The sequence below is a fragment of the Camarhynchus parvulus genome, chromosome 4 (genome assembly GCF_901933205.1).
Source record: "Camarhynchus parvulus chromosome 4, STF_HiC, whole genome shotgun sequence".
NCBI lineage: Eukaryota > Metazoa > Chordata > Aves > Passeriformes > Thraupidae > Camarhynchus > Camarhynchus parvulus.
The window spans coordinates 55,962,899-55,977,611 of NC_044574.1; the positions used below are offsets into that span (position 1 = coordinate 55,962,899).

The window sequence follows — 14,713 nt, forward strand, 5'->3', positions numbered from 1 at the left end:
GCTGTATCTGCAAGCAACCCCTCTGTATTATTGCCTATGCATCTCACAGTGCTCCATGCACTTCAGGGACATGCTGTGTCAGGTCCTAAATACAAGTACTACCTTCCATTAAGATGCTTATTTCTACCTATTTCCTTTCAGAATTATCTTGGATACACTGGTACCTCCATATTACAGGCCTGTCAGCAAAAGTATGACCTGGCTGTTGACATCACCTGTGTTTTCCTGTATGCACAGTATGCAAATCCATACACTGTAAATAATATATATTATAATAATTTATATATGCCCTTCAGACAATTATTCTGGGGGAAAGTGGAGAACACATCTAATGTTTAAGAAACCCAGGGTAAAAGCTGTACATTGGGGAGAAGAACTGACTTTTAGGCATTGTCTGACATAGAAGAGGATTTAGCTAAGATTTAAAAGGTTCTACATCTTGTTATAAAAGAATTTCTTGTTTCAATCTTACATGGGTCAATTTACAACAAGCACCAAATTAACAAATATTATTAAATTCATCCTTTATGCTAAACCAAAGTGTCCTTGTGCCTTAAGTGTTCTGTTCAGTCCGCTTCATTGTGGCTCATGTGCACGAGTCAGCAGTTCATGGCACAAGGGTCACCTTTGGACTTCCCTGCAGAGCTGATAACCCTCATCAGACAGCGTCCAAACTCCTCCAGGATCATGCGCTCTGCTGCAGCTTTGGACTTGCCCGTCTTCTCCGCCTGCTCTGCCTGTGCCAGGAGGCACTCACAGGTTGCATCGGCCACCTCCTTGGTGACAAACGTGAAGGGCAGCCTGAAACAAAGGAACGTCCACTTAGTGTCTGCAAAAACACACAAGGCACCTAACTGCAGGGCTGGCAACTTTTTGGTCCGAGGGCTGATGAGATGTCATCTGTCCCATTGCTTCCAAGAGCCCTGAGATAGTGAATAAGCCTCAGTTAACAGCCAAAGGAACTGGTGGGTCAGAATCCCTACTGTTACAGGAACAAAGTGTTCCATTCACCTGACTGCTCCCCCCTTACACAGACAAAACTCAGAGATGTCAGGGACATTCCTGTCACACACATCAAAAACAACTCAAAGAGGGTGCAGCATTAACTTACTTCCCACCACCACTGCTGAGTGCTGGTGTTGGCCTTGTCAGCAAGTCTGAGATCTGGGAAGATAACTTGGTCTTTGCAGCAGTCTGCTGCTGCACCCTGACCTCTGCAGCATCTGCTAAATGCATCAATGTCTTTCGCTCCGGGCTTTCTTCAAAATTTTTACAGCCAATGCATTTGCATATGGAAGAACACATGATTTTTGCCTGAAAGAAACAAACAAAACATAAGAAACTTGTTGCAAGTTTGACTCCCCTTATGAGAAACCACAACAAAAAGGAGATCTTATTTTAATCTCGTACCAGCTAACCACTAGAGGAAACTCCCAAGTAGTAGTCTTCTCTCTAAATTCTTACCTCAAGTTGCGATGTCCCAGATGTATACTTCAATCAAATCATAGAGCATAAAATGTAAATAAGTGGTTTCCCACTCAGCCCTTTCTTCATCAACCTCCAGTTTCAGGTGTAATTTAGACAGCTGAGTTTTGAGAAAGGGCAGTCTTTCTCTACACTGTCTCTACATCCATAGACTGATCAGTTAGCAGATGAAGTAACAACTCCTGCTTTTGAATTCCACAGACACATTCTATCCCACAGCATCTGTGGGATGCTGCTCCAACTCCTCCTAGGGACTTGGTACAGTAGATTTCTTTAGGATATGGTGCTATTCAGTAAAGAACAAATCCAAGCCCAAGTTCAAAGTTGCTAAATTGTTTAACATTAAAATTACAGAACAGTAGCAACCAATTTTTCCATGTACATGGCTTTCTATGTGCAAACTTATGGGAGAAGAGGTAACATTACAGGAATGGAAACAGAAGAGAAAATATTGTAGCAATACAAGGAAGAGACAAAGCAAAAGAGAGAAGTCACTACACTAAAGGGGAAAAGCTACTATTTTTCAAGTGAGATAATGCTTCATACCTCATAACATTCGCAGTAGTTTTTGAGACATCCCGAGCGCTTACAGTTACATCCTTTGCTGTGCCTCCGATCTGATTCTCCTTCCTTTCCTTTCCCTATTTTGGGCTTGAAGGCTTCAGGGTTTCTGTCCAGGCAGGCCTGTCAATGCAGACCCAAAGGGTCAGTCATTGCATGCAGGGAGCAGAATTTAGAGGTGCAATAAAAGAACTTAAGCCTTGCACATGTGGGAGGAGATCAGGGCATTATACACCCACTCTGCCCCACTCTGGAGCTTCAGAAAAAAGAAACTAAATGACTTTGATCCCAAGGGGCAGGGGAAGAGGCCCCTCACCTTTATTGCTTTTTGCCTATCATTTTCATGGTCCAGGTTGTTATAACAATTTGTACAGTTGCAGTTATTGCAGAATTCACCATTTGCAAAACAGTCACAATACCTGAAACAGAAGATGCAGAAGGCATTTGTAAATATTGATCATTACATTGGTGTGTGAGTATTGACTCCCACACTGCAGTACCAGAAGTTCCTGCTCTGGCACCAATATGGGTAAGGGTCACTCTATGCTCAACTCCACACACACAAGCAGTACCAACTCACTGCAGAGCCAAAATCCTCTAGTGCAAGTCTAGCTGCTGTCTAAAGACACAGGAGGAGCTCAAGGGTGTCCCCTGAGCTCATCACATAGTACAGGTCTCTCAAGCAGCCAGAGAAGCTAATGAGACTTTTCCTGAGAGTGACTTTTGGGTCACCCACATACTGAGGGCCAGTCTGCTGCAGCCACCTCACAGCCAGCTCCTGACCCAGTCAGTCCAAGCCAGGAGCCCCACAGAGCCAAAACAAAAGGCAAGCAATTGGAGTAGGAGTTAACAGGCAAAATAACCCAACAAGGAGCTTTTATTTTGTTAGTTTTGCCCTTGAGCTGGGATGGAAGAATAGAAAAGGGATAACAATTGGTACATCACAGACTTCAAAGCACAGGTAATCAGGGGAAGGATCTGAATGAAGATAAAGCAGACTTTAAAAAGGGACACATATATAGACAAAAAGCAGCAAAACACGGACAAGGAAAGCCAATCATGTTGCCATGCCTCTTATATATCTCTGGTGCCTCCCATCAAAAACAACATCTCACCGATCCACAGACTCACAGATCTAATACATGGCAATACCACATTCATTCCCAGCTCAAACATGGCTTTAGGCCACAACAAACTCCAACATGTTTCAAAGCTTCCAGGACCACCTCCAGCTAATAGCTAAAAACTGCTGGGGGTGTATGGTCATTTTTTGGAGCCTAAACCCATTGCTAAACTGGCTTTCTGTGCCTTGCTCAGCCTAGCACGACATAAACTAGATTAGGGCTGCCCTGGAGCCCACTGCAACCCTTCATCAGGTTGAACTGGATTTTGGAGATTTTTAGCATCTTGAATGGTCCCAGAGACAAACTAAATTCAAAAGCTTTTACAACCTGAAATAGTTCTCCTTTCTTTTTTAAAATTCAGTGGTAGAATAGTCCTGGTTTCCAAAAGAACCAGGGCCAGCATCAATCCAGAGCAAATAACTTCACTGAGTTGACTTCTTAGTAGAATAGGCTATGTGCCTACCTTACATGAGCATTTGGGAAAAAATAAGTTCCCCTCCAGACAAAAAAGGTTTTAATAGTGAGAAAGCACCTGTGCCAGAGAGAATTAACCATCTGCCCTGCACCAATGCCCAGAACAGATAACATCAGTGATTTACAAGAACAGTTTCTTCCTAAGAGTATTCTGAAGGTGCAAATTATTCCCACTGATGACATTCCTCTCCCAGCATTTCTAGGGCACATTCAGGCACCAAAACCTAACCCCTACACCTCTAACATACATTGGGGCAGTGTGAGGTCAGTCATGTATACAAAATATCTGGAAAACAGCTACACATCTTCCTGCTATGCAACAGAGAGGTCTGAGACTAGAAAACATAGGGCACACCTCCCCATACAGAGGTGGGTGCACTACACAAAAAGACACCCAAGCTTAAGAGTTTAAACAAACTTAACTTGGGTTCAGATGCCATTGCATCACTTCCCTTTCAAGTACCACACCCCTGATTTCCTCTTCATTGTCTAGGATTCAGGGAACCACAGATGAATTTCAGTATCTCCTCCCATTCCTGTCCCAGAAATATCAGTAAACTGACTCTGATCAAGGTGAAGAAACTCTCCTCAGCTCCAAATGCTTTTATGTCAAATTCTTACAAATACATGGAAAGGAACAGCACAATATCTCATGAATAAGCAAGAGGTAGACCTATCAGCGAAGAATCACTTGTCTATTCAATCCTTTAATAAAATATACACAGTCCAATTTTTCTGAAGTATTTGATCTAGCATGGTATTACTGATGCACTTCACCAAAGTACAGTAAATTCCCACAAATGATACCATGAGATACCATTTCACTCATGGTACCAACAAGGCAACCAGAGCTGCTGAGTGGAATTGGCTTCACCATGCAATAAGGTACATAATGCAAAATTAGACCATTTTATATGTTATGGTCCATATAGCTCACAGGAGCTGCAAAATGACACAGGCTCTGCAACATCTCCACCAATATCCACCTTAAATCAACATCTAGATATAAAATTTCTGACGTACTTAAAACCTTTATATTATGATACTTGGTGCACGTTTGTGATGTTAAAAATAAGGCTTAAAAGAAAGAAACTGTACCAAGCTATACTTACAATTTCAAACACAGAGACTTAGTACAATTGCAAGGCTTCCTGGGGCGGTTTGCAGACTCAGAAGAAATTATTCTGGGGGGAGAAAAGGGCATTTATATACACACAGTTTTATCAGTTTCTTCCTATTTAAAATTCATGTAAACAGCTCATAATAAAAACTTTAAAAAAGAATCTTTCTATCCCCGTTGCATTAGGTTTTTGGCTGACTGTGTTTAAGTAACTGTTATAAATAGTGCCTTTCCAGCCCAGAAAGAGATAGATTATTTGCTGCAAATTTGGATGCACGCCTGAAGTAGAAATTAGGCTTTAAAGCTAGAGGAAGCATAACTAAAAAACTGGAGTCAGGGAAAACTTCCCCAGAATCCCTTCAAGTGCAGTGGGATCAGATCCAACCAAAATTCACACAACATTATTGTGCCTTTTCTTCTGTTCTACTTGGAATTAAAACAATGCAAGAAAACAAAAAAAAAATACCCCCTCTGGAATAATGGGAAAGCAAGCCAAACCACAGTATTCAGTTTTCAGATAAATTCTGCAGTGGACACAGTCTTTAACTGCTCCTAAGACTTGGATTTTGTGACACTAATCATATCTGATGAGATTTGTTCTATCCCTATCCAGCAATTTCTGCACGTAATACCAGGGAGATTAAATCAAACCCGTTCATTTGAATAGCTGCATCTGGATTTGGGATTAGTTTGCATCAGTTGAGGTTGCAGCAACAAAAAGCAACTTCATGTTCACAATGTCCAGCAAACAGTAACACAAAAGGACTGTGCAGAACAGCTAAGCCTGCTGGATTGGCAAAGGGAAAATAATATATGGTAGCTGTTATTTTCATCCTTAAAGGAAAAATGGAAGACTGAAAAAGCCCAAAGCCTCCTATCAGGATCCATTTTGCTGTTTGGCTGAATTTCTGCATGTGTTAAGCATCTAGCTTATATGTTGTCCAGAACCTCTCTGCAGCAATGTTGAGAAATAGTTGAGGCCTGTAGCTCACAGGTGCTGTTGTAAATAAAAAGAGCAACAGGGAGCTTTCAGGTCAACTTCCTGCTACATGAACTCAAAAAACAGAAAGGAAAACACAGCTTTGATCAAGAGACTGGCTCAAATGTCAGAGAGATCCACACCCTTCAGTCAGAGGTAATAATCACACCACAGCAGACTTGAGAATTCCCCAAACCAAACTCCAAGACCTCATGCTTATTCAAGCAGCCTATTCTACAGGTTTTGGGATTTTTTTCCAGAACTCTTACCCATTAAATGGCAGCCGTGCCTGGGACTGGACACTGGATGTCCCTGTGAAACCAGTGTTGCTTGCTATGGATACATAGGATGACTGTTGGAGCTAACAAAACAAAAAGGTTAATGCCTGACATGAAAGAAATTATAAACAAGAGGATGTATTTAAATTAGCTTTCCAGATATTGCTACAAAAATAACTTGCTTCTAAGAACACTTTTAGACGCTTCTAGAACTTGGACCAGGTGGCAACTTCCTGCCTCCATACTTAGCATAAAAATACTATTTTATATTGTATTTTTTGTTGTCTGTCACAGTGTCTAGATCCATACAGATGACAGGGATAACACACAGAAATGTTCAGACCACAAACAGCTCCTGTTCCTAAAAACATGCTCATTTTCCCCCTAATGCAGCAGAATCACTTCCTGAACAAATTAGTAGCTTCCTCTATATACAAGCCACTTACTATGAAAGTAAGCAAAATGGTTTGCATTCCAACTCCTCTGCATACCTGAACCCACCACTTATTTTTCACATTAAAAAACCAAAATCTCATAAGAACCTGCCAAACAACACTGCTCGGGCTACCTTCTTTAGCATTACGTAGAAGCAGCTGTTTGCTCCTGCTGGGACAGGTTCTGGGGACATATTGGCACATGGCAAGATATAAAGCTACTGAGGCCAGGCAAACGGGGACAAGTTGTGACTGGAACATAAACCTCAGAGGAGAGGTCCAACAGATGCTAGTTTCAAGTATAATTTGCAGAACTAGATGAGAAGGACACAGTAACAATCTTCAGGGTCAAACTACAACTGTGACAAAACCAAAAGGCAACCAGAAACCAGTCTGGTACCAGTAATGCCAGGAGCTATCAGAGTCTTTGTTTCTACAAACTTCAGCTTTCAGCAGAACATTTCATTTATTCTCTTTTCATCCTGGTCAGATCCTGGCAAAGAGCAAAAAACTAATCCCTAGGCCTCAGCTGGGTGACTGGTACCAGCTGCTTCTGACAATGTGCTTAGCATTAACTAACACCATTTTATAATGAAGACAGCCATTCTCTGTGACCAAGCAGGTCACATATATGCACCCTTTCTCCTCATCATCAGGCCCTGAAGGTCCTGTGAACCAAGCAGACAAACCAATAGGATTTCTTCTTCCCCTCACTACAGGTCTCAGGATTCCTGGGCACCAGGCCATGGAAGTCTCAGGCACCCAGACAACCAGGTGGTGGTGACTGTCAGGGAGCAGGGAAGTGTAACAGCACACAGAGCAGTTATAAAATCAAGCTGTTCCAAGTCCTAAGTGACTTGTACTCTTTCATATGATTTTCAAGTCTAGGTTATGATTGCTAAAGTGATGAAGCAAACTGTGTATCAAGATCTGACCCAATATGCAGGGTCTAGGTGATTAGAAATTCCAAGTTGAGATCTAGGTGATTTGAGTAAGTTGGCATTGTAAATTCTGTACACTACTCAAAATTGCACTACACTGATTCTGCTTACAGAAATGCTGTGCTATTATGCTAATAAAAATTCATTTGAGAAAACAAAGCTTTAATTGCAACCAAGATTGAAATTAAAGTGCCATCATCATTCTGCCAAGGATCCCTAAAAGAAACTGTTGCCTCAGTGTCAGGTGGCAGTCACAGAGCAGAAACCTTTAAGAGAAAGGCAGAATATTCCACAAGGGCAACATTTGCATAACCATCTCTGGGAAAGGCCATACCTGTGTGACATACTGAGCTGGAAGGACTGCATAGCCAACATTTCCTGTGCCAGGGGCTGGTGCCAGCACAGTGCCTGGGGGGAGGTTGGTGAGGTTGGGCTGGATCTGTGGCAGTGGAGTGGCTGGCATGATAAGTCTTTGTTGGGGCTGACTGGTAGTGACTATTTGAGAAGTTGAGTTGATTGGTTTGGGCACCACCTGGAGAGAAAAGAGCTCTTTATGAAATCAGTGTTTCAGTCATTCAGTACACACTTTGATTAGTAGAACAGTTCTTTACAGAGCTGGAAGCAGACTTTTTTCTGTCCAGCCAAACCAGTCAGGACTATTACATGACTTAAACCCAACTCACCTGTTTCACAGTCTGTGCTGGCACTATGGGAACGGACATCCGCACGGGGGTCGCGTTCACCACCACGGGCTTCGCTGGGGTCAAGAAACAACACCACATGAATGTGTGTTAGTCACTCCAAATCCACAGTTCAGCCCTTCAGACTGTCACATGTGCATAACACAGAGGTACTTAGCACTGTAACTCACGTCTAGACCCAAGTGTTGCATGCCAACACCTTTGTAAACAGGTCTTTAGCACACATTTCACAGCAAAACACGTTAAAAAACCAGTCAGGGTGCAGACCTCCTCTGGACAATGAATTTCCCTTACATCTCTTTTCCCTTTGAAATCTTTTATTCCATCACCCCCTGGAAAGCATGGACAGAAACCAGCAAAAATACCGGACACTTCCAAAGCAATTTACATGGAAGGATCTTCATGTTACAGGAATCTTGGCAATATGCTTGTGGGCTGTCCTGCCTTCATGCTCTTCATATAGAGAAGATGTGAGAGGCCATAAACCACCCACAAATTTGGTCAACTAGGGAAAAGCAACCTAAAATGCTCCCAGGATTCAAGCCCAACTACAGAGCAATTTGACACAAAGGAGCATTTTCACATACAGACCAGAGGTAGCAGCAGAATATGGAATTCATGGAAGTCTTACCACAAAACCAAGTACATTTGTCAGTCTTCACAGACCTCTGTTATGTATTAATTTTAATCATTACAGAACAAACATGAAAGTAAAACCCAACAGAGGCTTCAGACAATGTCACCAGCAGCACTTACCCTGTTGCAGAGGCTGAGTATTCGTACTGGGATTTTGACTGGCAGATTGGGTTGAACTACTGGCTGTTGTGGCAGTAACGAGTCTGACATAATGGAACTTGCTTCCAGGTACCTGAATCTGCTGAACATTGGGTGCAGTTGCCAAGGGAATAATTGTCTTAAATTGAGATGTACCCACTCCTCCTACAGTAATGGTCTGCACTGCTGATTTCACAGCCTGTTAAGCCAACACAGACAGCACAAAGTTACTTGTACAAAGGCAGAGAGAACATCAATATGTTTATTTCACAATTTGTTAGTGAGCAACTCTAGCATACCATTTGTACCCTTGAGAGGGAAGACAGTTACCCTCTTTTTGCTTTCAAAAGTAGAACAGATGCAAAGAGATTAAATGCCTCTCAACACCTCAGAGCAAAGTCAGTTCCATTTTCAATGCTCTACACTAAACACCAGAGTAAACTAGTATTTATATGAGTAGGGTGACTCAGGCCACTTCACAAGATACAACATCTGCCAAAACTATTTCCAGTGACTACAGAGAATATGGCTCAGTTTGTCTTCCACAATCAAACAACCAAACATAGAAATATTCCTACTATTAAAAGCAGATGGTAAGAACTTGCAGAACAGTATGTCTGGACTGCATCATAATTTATCTGTGTGTGTACAGATATGTCCTGTTAAGACAGTTTGTAATTAATCCACAGAAATCACTGTGCAACCCTTGAGAGGAAAAGGGAACAGAATCCATAGCTGAAGGACATCAGAAAGAGTATAAGCTGAGAAATGAAAGAAGCAAGAACAATGAGGAGTAGCAAAACAAATTCATTAAGAAAAAAGGCAAAATGCTGAAAGAAAGGGAGCTCAGCAGACCTGTGCTACCTTACATCTGGAATTTGCAAAAGTTCATCTTTCCAACTTTTCTCATACTACAAACTAATAACAAGAAAGTTTTATTTCATTTATACACATTCATGAGTCTACTAGTTTGATAACAGCCTCTTTTCCCAGACTTGCTCAGCCTCAAACCTTGATTACTTCCATTTTCTCCTTCCATTTAACTTTTTTTGAGCTCAGCTTTTTATTCTCAGTATCTTTTACTATTGGTATAAAGCATATTGTCCTTGACATCAAGTTTAAATATTACACTTGGTTGTCAGTATGATATGAATTCTTATGAGAACATTTTCCCAGCTGCCCAGCTTTCAGCAACTATATGAATGAAACCTCAGTTTGCACACATTTTACTAGAAAAACAAGCCTGATCTTCTAAAAGGTGTTTTCTTGGGATTTTTTATTTTTCTTAGGACATTTTATACTTTAACAAGCCAGAGCATCAAAATAAGCACTATGTGCAAATATAGTCACAGACATTGTCAAAGGGAGACCAGTTCTCTCTAGCACACAAATGAGCAGCTGCTATCCAAGGACAGCTGGGAAAATCATAAAATTCAAGGGACAGTTCTTCTAAAGGCATGCTCTTGAGCCCAGTGAAGGCAGGTGAAGCCCTTGTGTTGTGTCAGATAGCTTTGCAACAGAACTCCCACAGACATCTCCATTTTCTCACTTAGGGTGCTTGCATTAGAGAAACTTAACCTTTTAAGAACTATTTCAGAAGGCAGTTTTGCCTGGAGAAAAAACCAGTTCAAATCTCTATGGTGTCCATATTCCCGTATCAGCATTCCAATTATTTCTTGTATCAGTAAGATAAGACTGGGAAAATCTGTCTGAGTCTCTGGTCTCATGCTGTACATGTGCGTCCACTCTCTGCTATATCCATACTCTGGATATATTTACACCCATTCACATCCCTTCATGTTTACCACGACAAGAGTACAGATATTGTGATAGAAAAAAATTTACCTAAGATCACAAAAGATGAAAACAGCAAAAACTGTCACTTGTAAGAAAGGTCTGTTTTGTCTTGTGATTCATTAATGCAAAACCATTTATAAAAGCTATTATGGAAAAGCCCATTTTTCTAGAAATGAGACACAGGAAATAAATAATTTCTGGTTCTGTAGGTTTCAGCATAGACCTCTACAGCAGGAATGTGAACTCCACTGCTGCAAACCTCAGAAATACCTGGAAAGCAGCCCTAGGCAGTGGCATAGAAACATTGGCAGAAGAGAGAGAACCATCCGAAGAACTCCTCCTCGTGTCACAGAGTTCTTCATGTGACTTGGGAGATTCAGTACACAGAAACAAGAATTTGCACCAAGTGGGGCTTTCCAGGCTGGAAAGCTACTTTCTAACAGCACAGATTGTATGGGCTTGCACTGGTTTGCACCCCTCAACTGAAGAAGTCAGTATACACTCCTTGGGGCATTACTTCTGCCAGTTCCTAAGCAACACCATCCTAAGAACACCGGTGGACAGACGGCTGCCAAGCCGTGCTCCAACACTGCAGTTCCCAGCAAGCAATGACACAGACACAGCAGAAGACAAAGGAAAGTCAGTCTGTACCTGGGTGGTTGTGTGGTTGACTATAGCCTTCCCAGGGGAGGAGGGTGCTGACTGCTGCACTGTGAGGATCTGCTGTCCTAACGCTACATTCAGTGGGACGCCCACAGTCTTCTGGGGGGAGCTGGGAGGCTGGGAGGCCACTGACACCACTGTTAGCTGCTTGGCAAAACAAAAAGCAGTTTAAACCTCTGTGCAGGATACAGGACCCTGTACATACACATTCCCCTCCTCAGGACAGCACAGCTCTCCACCTGAACAGAACTCTTTCTGTGAACAAGGGTCCTGCATTTAACCACAACTCACACGGGTCCAGCTGTAACAACAAAAAAGAGAGCCCTTAGGAACTTGAAGGCATCACTGGTTTCCAGCACCAACAGGCTCCTGCAGAAATCTAGCACAGCATCTGGGTGGGAGTAAGGGGTTGTTTTCCACTTGTTTTGTTGGATTTTTTCAAAGGAAATTATCCCATTAAAGCCTGAGCATTGTCAAGAGGGATCTTCTAAATAAAGACATCATAATTGGTACAATGACTATTTCATCATAAATAGGAATTTTAAAGAAAAGTTGTTCAAAAGAAAAGAAAATTCTCACCTCACACTACTGATTCACTCAAAGTATAAGAACATCAGTGCTTTCAAATCTACACTGCAGTTTCCCAGAGATCCAGTCTTCTGACCACATTTCTGCAGAGTGCAGTGTTTATAAACACTATATAACCACACCCTTTCCAAGGCTCGTTTTCTACTTTTTGTTCTCATCTTCCTTATGTTTTAAGAAAAATCAGATACTTAGAATTGCTTATCAACAGTAAATTCAAGATGTAACCCTGAAGAGTCTTTTTGCACTCACTCCTAGTTAAAAAAGTAACTTTAGAATAAAACTTAACTTCTTTATGTTGCTTCTCTTACTAATAATTGTCAAACACAAGTCTTTAACTCCATCTGTATAACATTACAACACTGAAGCATAGCCAAACCAAAATAATTCTTTATTCTTAATTTGCTTTTTAGTCATGATATTTTAGTTTGCCTGCACTGTGCATCTTGTCCCTCTGTCTCTCTTTCTTCAGCAATATTCCTCTTCTCAAGACAATTATCAAATCTGAAACACAAGTGTCACCTTGACCTGTGCCAATCTCCAGCTCTGTGCAAAGACCACTGCAAATCTCATTTACTTCACAAGCGATCAGGGAAGACTAAATTGCCTGTGCAGTAGCAGGAATGGTTACTAAGTGCTGACCTATTAATATTATGGAGGTCTCCTCTTGAACAGCCTGTTGATGTTTTATGAAGGCATTAAAAATAGTCCGAGTGCTTGGCTAAGAGGGAACAGCTGCTCTCAGAATCAATGCTTAGGGAATAGCAAAAAATGACAGGAATGGGAAACTATGCAGTAATGCATATCTGCTTAAAACCATAGTAAGGGAACCAGTTGAAAAAAATCTAAATTAGGGCATTACCACAGAGCATTGTGATGCAAAATGGAGACTCTGGAGATATTTTTATGGACTCCGGAGACATGTTTATTATGTCTGGAGAGATAATAAACAGTTTGTAGCAAAGATACAGAGAGCTCCATTCAGACCACTGTGCGGGAGGGATAGAAGGCTGCAGCCAGAACAGGTCCTTACCTTATTGGGGGATTTGAGTGGTGAGATAGCTATTTTATTCGGTGTCTGTTGGGCTGTTGTACTCAAAGATGATCCAATGACTCCACTCTCAGAGATGGTTATTGTCTTTGGTGGTGTCCCTGGAGCAGACTGTGAAAAAACCCTACCTATAAACAATGAAGATACCATCAGCTCCAGTTATCCCTGGTCACAGTCACTTTTAAAGCAAAGTTTTCCCTGCCATTTGTGCAATTTATCCCTACTTCTGAGAGCGTATGACCTGACAGGAAGGACACTGGCACTCTTTAATTTAGATTCAGCAACAAAGAAGAAAATAATTGCTGCTGTTACAAAGAAAAAGACAGTTTGCTCAGGCTTTAAAAAAGAGCCAAAATGCACATTGAGCTTTCTGTGCCATTCAGCTGACAATTGTTGACAGCCAGGACAGCATCCAGGGGAGCAGAGCCCTCCAGTACACCTGCACCACATACACCCCACCCAGCCAGCTGGCAGCTTCCTGGGAAAGCCCTGGGCGGCTGCCAGTGCACAGAAAAACTGAGCATTGGTGGGGGACTACTTCCTTTGAAACCTCAGCCATCAAACACCAGCTGAGTTACAGTGACCAAGAAAAAGACGTTTGGTCTGTCTACAATCAGCTCTGAGGTTTTTGGGTTTTTTCTTTTCTCTGTTGATGGTTGCCTCTTTCACTGCCTAACAGTTTTTAGTCACACTACCACCCATGTTTTCATGTGTGTGTCATATACTCTCTCTCTTTTTACAATGCCAAAGAGTAAACATCAAAAACAGTAGCTCCACACCATGACATCAGTTTCAGGAATATTGCAAACTCCCAGAATGGAAAACTAGATCTTTTTTTCCATACTTCCTAAGTTTCTTTCCAAAGAATGCTTGACCACTGAGCTTTCCTCTGCTCCACTTTGGTTCAGACTCATTTCTGTCATAGCTTCTGTCACCCATTCTCTTGTACTACATTTATAAAAATAAGAAACAAACAAATACCAGCATAACTTTTCCATCCAAAATCAACTGGTGGCATAACAATTAAAGTCAACTGGAACTAACAAGAAAAAGCACTATCCTCATGGCAAGCTGATTTCCTCTGAAGTCTGTGTGCTCTAAAATCACCACTTCAGTGCAGTCTAACTAACAGCACAGATAGCTGCCAGAAGCTGCTAAAGCCACATGCAACCTGAAGAATGTCAGTCTGGGGGGAATTTCACCATCTAGAGGTTTCAATCCTTTGAGTTATTTTCTTGGTGACAGTTTTCCTCTTCTCACTACATCTCCTCCTCGGCATCAGCTTCCAAAGAGAATCTGGTAGCTTATACTGACAAGTCTTTCAAGATTACAGCTTCCACTTCAGCTTGCAGGAATTTCCAGGCAATTAAAAATATTGATCAGATTCATGAAAACGTACATAAAAAATCAAAACACAAACGTTACACCTTCTCTAAAGTGATGCCAGCTTTGAGAAGCTGGCAAGCTGTGCTGGCTGATTGAAATGGTGAGGGAAAAACCAATATTTAAAGATTTCCCTCTCAATTAATGAAGCAACTTTACCTCCCCCAGTGATAGTTTTAGTGATGGCTCAGGCACAGATGATTTTTCAAAATACTGATTTAAAAACTGCAAGTAATTTTTAATGTTTTTGGGTTGGGTTTTTTGTTTGGTTGGATTGTTTTTTAAACACAAAACCAACTTAATTCAAGTATTTATAAACATAGCAATCTTCTTACAGGTCTATATTACAAGTCAAATTCTTAC

General features: G+C 41.5%; 1 protein-coding gene across 2 annotated transcripts in view; it reads right to left on the minus strand.

The window, feature by feature from the left end:
- Positions 1-437: 437 nt before the first annotated feature.
- Positions 438-14,713, minus strand: part of LIN54 (lin-54 DREAM MuvB core complex component) — a 37,649-nt gene continuing 23,373 nt past the window's right edge. For both annotated transcript variants that reach the window (XM_030947337.1, XM_030947338.1), the window contains exons 4-14: positions 12,950-13,095; positions 11,320-11,475; positions 8,854-9,070; positions 8,080-8,153; positions 7,731-7,928; positions 6,013-6,104; positions 4,757-4,828; positions 2,363-2,465; positions 2,032-2,169; positions 1,112-1,314; positions 438-801 (exon numbers count right to left, since the gene is read on the minus strand). In XM_030947337.1, the coding sequence (XP_030803197.1) occupies positions 600-801; positions 1,112-1,314; positions 2,032-2,169; positions 2,363-2,465; positions 4,757-4,828; positions 6,013-6,104; positions 7,731-7,928; positions 8,080-8,153; positions 8,854-9,070; positions 11,320-11,475; positions 12,950-13,095 (1,601 nt within the window). In that variant the 3' untranslated portion in view covers positions 438-599. The remainder of the gene's footprint in view (positions 802-1,111; positions 1,315-2,031; positions 2,170-2,362; positions 2,466-4,756; positions 4,829-6,012; positions 6,105-7,730; positions 7,929-8,079; positions 8,154-8,853; positions 9,071-11,319; positions 11,476-12,949; positions 13,096-14,713) is intronic.